Source organism: Cucurbita pepo, chromosome LG14, assembly GCF_002806865.2.
Source record: "Cucurbita pepo subsp. pepo cultivar mu-cu-16 chromosome LG14, ASM280686v2, whole genome shotgun sequence".
Lineage (NCBI taxonomy): Eukaryota > Viridiplantae > Streptophyta > Magnoliopsida > Cucurbitales > Cucurbitaceae > Cucurbita > Cucurbita pepo.
Genome location: NC_036651.1, coordinates 2,113,422 through 2,117,020, shown reverse-complemented (window position 1 = coordinate 2,117,020; position 3,599 = coordinate 2,113,422). Strand labels below are relative to the sequence as shown.

Genomic DNA, 3,599 nt, shown 5'->3' with positions numbered 1-3,599 from the left:
TAATTTTGGTTTTTGACTTATTTTAAATGAAATGAAATTAAAAAAATGGTTAAATATTAACTAAAAGTTTAAAATGATTTATTCGCGAAAATTAAGATTAAAAACGATATAACCCTCACTCGCTATAAAACAATTTGTTCCTTTATAATTGATTCCACGAGTTCGGGAACTAAGAGAACGAACAAAAGAATCAATAACAGGTACAACCGTCTTTATCATGAACAGTTTATCGTACCTCTATTTATGAATGAACCAGTAAATTAGGTAATTGAGTCATAATACAGGTAAATAACTGGTTTGCATTGACGAGTTGACGCCAATTTTAATTACATAACCAATTTATAGCCTGAGATCCCACATTGGTTGGATAGAATAACGGAATATTCATTATAATGGTGTGAAAACCTCTTCCTATTAAACACGTTTTAAAATCTCAAAGGAAAAGCTCAAAGATTGGGCCGTTACAAATGTTATCAGAACCGGACATGGGACGGTGTGCTAGCTAGGATGTGAGCCAGACACTAAATCGACGTTAAAATAGATATTATATATTTACAAAATTTAAAAGTAATTGTTATAAATTTATAAAGGGAAGGATTTTTAAAATTTTTAATAATAAAACACAATAATGGATAAATTAAGAAGTAAAGGACTAAAAAAAGATTTTAAACATTTAAATTTTATTTTGTGCGAAAGTACAAAATGGTCCTCCATTTTCCATGCAAGGGTAGAATTAGTTTGAGGTTTTTCTGTAGTTATAGAATTAAGTTGGGGTTATTTTCGTAATTAGATAATGAACGTTTAAATCTCAGATGTCTATAAATACCACCCCCTCCCTCAATGCCTTGTACCATTCTTCAATTCGGCCAGCGACTCGTTTGCGGAAGAGAACGATAATTCCTCGCAATTCGATCAGCGATCTGGTATGGCTTCTTTATTCTCTCCTCTCTTAGGGTTTGTAGTTCTAGGGTTTTATTAAGCCTTCGTTTGGCAGATTATTGTGCTTTTTTCGTAATGCCTGCAATCTAGGGTTCTACTTGTTGTCGTATATTATGGTTTTCTTCCCGTTCTTTTGTAATGTCGACGTTTTTTTGCGTTTTTCGTTGCGTTTGGTTATTCTTATTGAATTTGGTTGGTGGCGTGGTGTTGCTCTTATTGAAGATGGGAGACATTGTTTGAGTAACTTGTAACTATGCTATCTGTTGCGAAAATGGAAATTTTAGTTATTGTTTGCTTTTGGTTCATAGACGGTGAGTTTCTATGATTCTTTAGGGTGGTGTAACTTGCATCTCTCGTACGATTTTACTTGATTGCGGCAGTTCAGGGATTGGGTATGAATTTTTCGGATCAAGAGGACGGGTGGTGAATATGAGTTTTTCTGTAGGAGGATTGGTAGCTTATTGACTGTGCTTGATATGCTTGAAAGATCTAGGCTTGATATCCTTTAAAGTTTGATTACAACGCTCATTTTGAAGACTGATTGATGGTGATATTGTCTATGGATGTGAACAGTCTCACGCCACAAAGAATGGGGAAACGAAAGTCAAGTGCAAAGCCCCCACCTAGGAAGAGAATGGACAAGCTTGATACTGTTTTTAGCTGTCCCTTCTGCAATCATGGAACCAGTGTTGAATGTCGCATGTAAGTTCGCAATTTGCATTTGGTTCCTCTTGGGTTATTGTAACACGTGAGGGAGCGATTTGTTTGAAGGACTTTTATATTTTGTGGCATATGAAAACGCCGGAATAGTGAATATGCATAGTACCAATAACTTGTGTCCTGGATTAGTCTCTCAGTCTAGGTGCCTTATTTGTTTGGCATTGTAACGAGGGTGTTTGTATGGTTTTAGTGACATGAAGAACCTGATTGGGGAAGCCTCCTGTGGGATTTGCCAAGAAAGCTTTAGCACAACTGTTACAGGTATTCTCTTCGAATCTTTTATTCCACGAGCGTTAGTTCTGTTTTCATTATCTGTTGTGTGTGTTTTACTTTACGCTTCATATCATGTTGTGGCCTGTAATTCAAGCAATTTAGGATTTTTTTAAAGAATATGTTTAATGGGTATTTTTCTGTTCTACTGGAGCAATTTTTGTTTGATCCGAACCTTAAATAGTGCACGGGACTGTGGGATTATTCTAGGGAACCCCATTTTCTCTATGCTCGAAATAGATGGATGAATGGAAGTTTTGTTATGCAGTTGTCCCACCTTCCATCATCATTAGACTTTTATTCCTGTTGTAGGGAAGTCTATCAGATGAAAATATGTACCAAGTGTAAGGCATCATGTATGATTTAGGTGGATTTAATCGTTTTCGTGTCGAAGTCTCGACTTCCAACTTGTTATACTTATGCACTAATATTTCATTTGGTTTGTTTGCAGCCTTGACTGAGCCAATAGATATGTAAGTAAAAACTAAAACGCAACTGGTATATGTCGATATTGATGTTCTACAGGGCTTTGGTTGACATGATGTTGTTTTGATCAGATATAGCGAATGGATCGATGAATGTGAGCGGGTCAACAACCCTGAAGAAGACGATGGTGCTTAGAGGGAATCATCGACAATGCTGCTTAGAGGGAATCATTGGGGAAGGTTGAAGTTTGCCATTTTTCTACGAGAACGAAGCTTGCTCGTTCGAACGTTCCTTTTACGAATCTTAATTAATAGGGTGACTTACCGGTAGGTATAACAACACTCTTACCCTCGTAGCAGTATAGACAAGCATGTATGTATAATAGTATCATATTTTTCCTAGTTTGTGTGAATTTTCATCTATGTGCAAATGAAGAGTGGGTTTGTGAACCATCCTTTATTATTACTAATAATTCAACCTTCTTGTAGATGAAATATTAACGGACGTATGTTCCTTCCTGTTCGATTATATGGCGTTTTATCATTGCTAGTTAATGTTATCGATAATTATAAATAATTTAGAGCTCGTTTGGATGATCTTTTAAACGCTTTAAAATATTTTTATGTTCGTTTGTTGAGTCTTTCAATTATCTTTGATTTGATTTGATTTGATTTACTCTCCTGTTAATTCATTTATTCTCCTTGTCCGTCCCTGAATCTTTTCTTTACTCTCCTAGAAAGGTGAGTTTACCTCGTTCTTGTTGAGTTTTTGTTTGGATGTCCTTTTAAACGCCTTAAAATATTTTTATGTTCGTTTCCATTGTTACGAGCAGGCTTATTTTAGTTACAAAATTTTTAAAAAAACATGAACAATTTGTCTTTTATACTCGATTTTTCATAAATTGATTGAATTAAGTGATCAGAATTCCCATCATTTATTTATTTATTTAACTAAAGTAAAATGTCAACTTGTAAAATATTTATTTATTTTTCAAAAAATAAATAATAAAAATAATTATGAAATTAAAATAAGTGGTTGTATATATAATTTTATCTTATGATTTTTAAAAAATAAATGAATTAAAATAAGTAGATAACTCATCCAAATCATATATGTTTAAATAGATAATAGTTTAATATTTATAGACATTTGGGATAGATATGAGCATGAATAATATATATTTAAATAGAAAAATAGTGGTATTTTAATTTATTTGGTACCCACCCACTTTATTTTTCAACAAT

The 3,599-nt window shown here is 33.6% G+C and overlaps 1 protein-coding gene across 1 annotated transcript; it reads left to right on the top strand.

Moving 5' to 3' along the window:
- The first annotated feature begins 839 nt into the window (after positions 1–839).
- On the top strand, positions 840–2,883 carry LOC111809782 (transcription elongation factor 1 homolog). The gene is made up of 5 exons (XM_023696205.1): positions 840–923; positions 1,513–1,641; positions 1,850–1,920; positions 2,381–2,402; positions 2,487–2,883. Exons 2-5 carry the CDS (start codon positions 1,529–1,531, stop codon positions 2,548–2,550), a joined length of 270 nt encoding a protein of 89 aa, XP_023551973.1. The 5' UTR covers positions 840–923; positions 1,513–1,528; the 3' UTR covers positions 2,551–2,883.
- Positions 2,884–3,599: the final 716 nt, after the last annotated feature.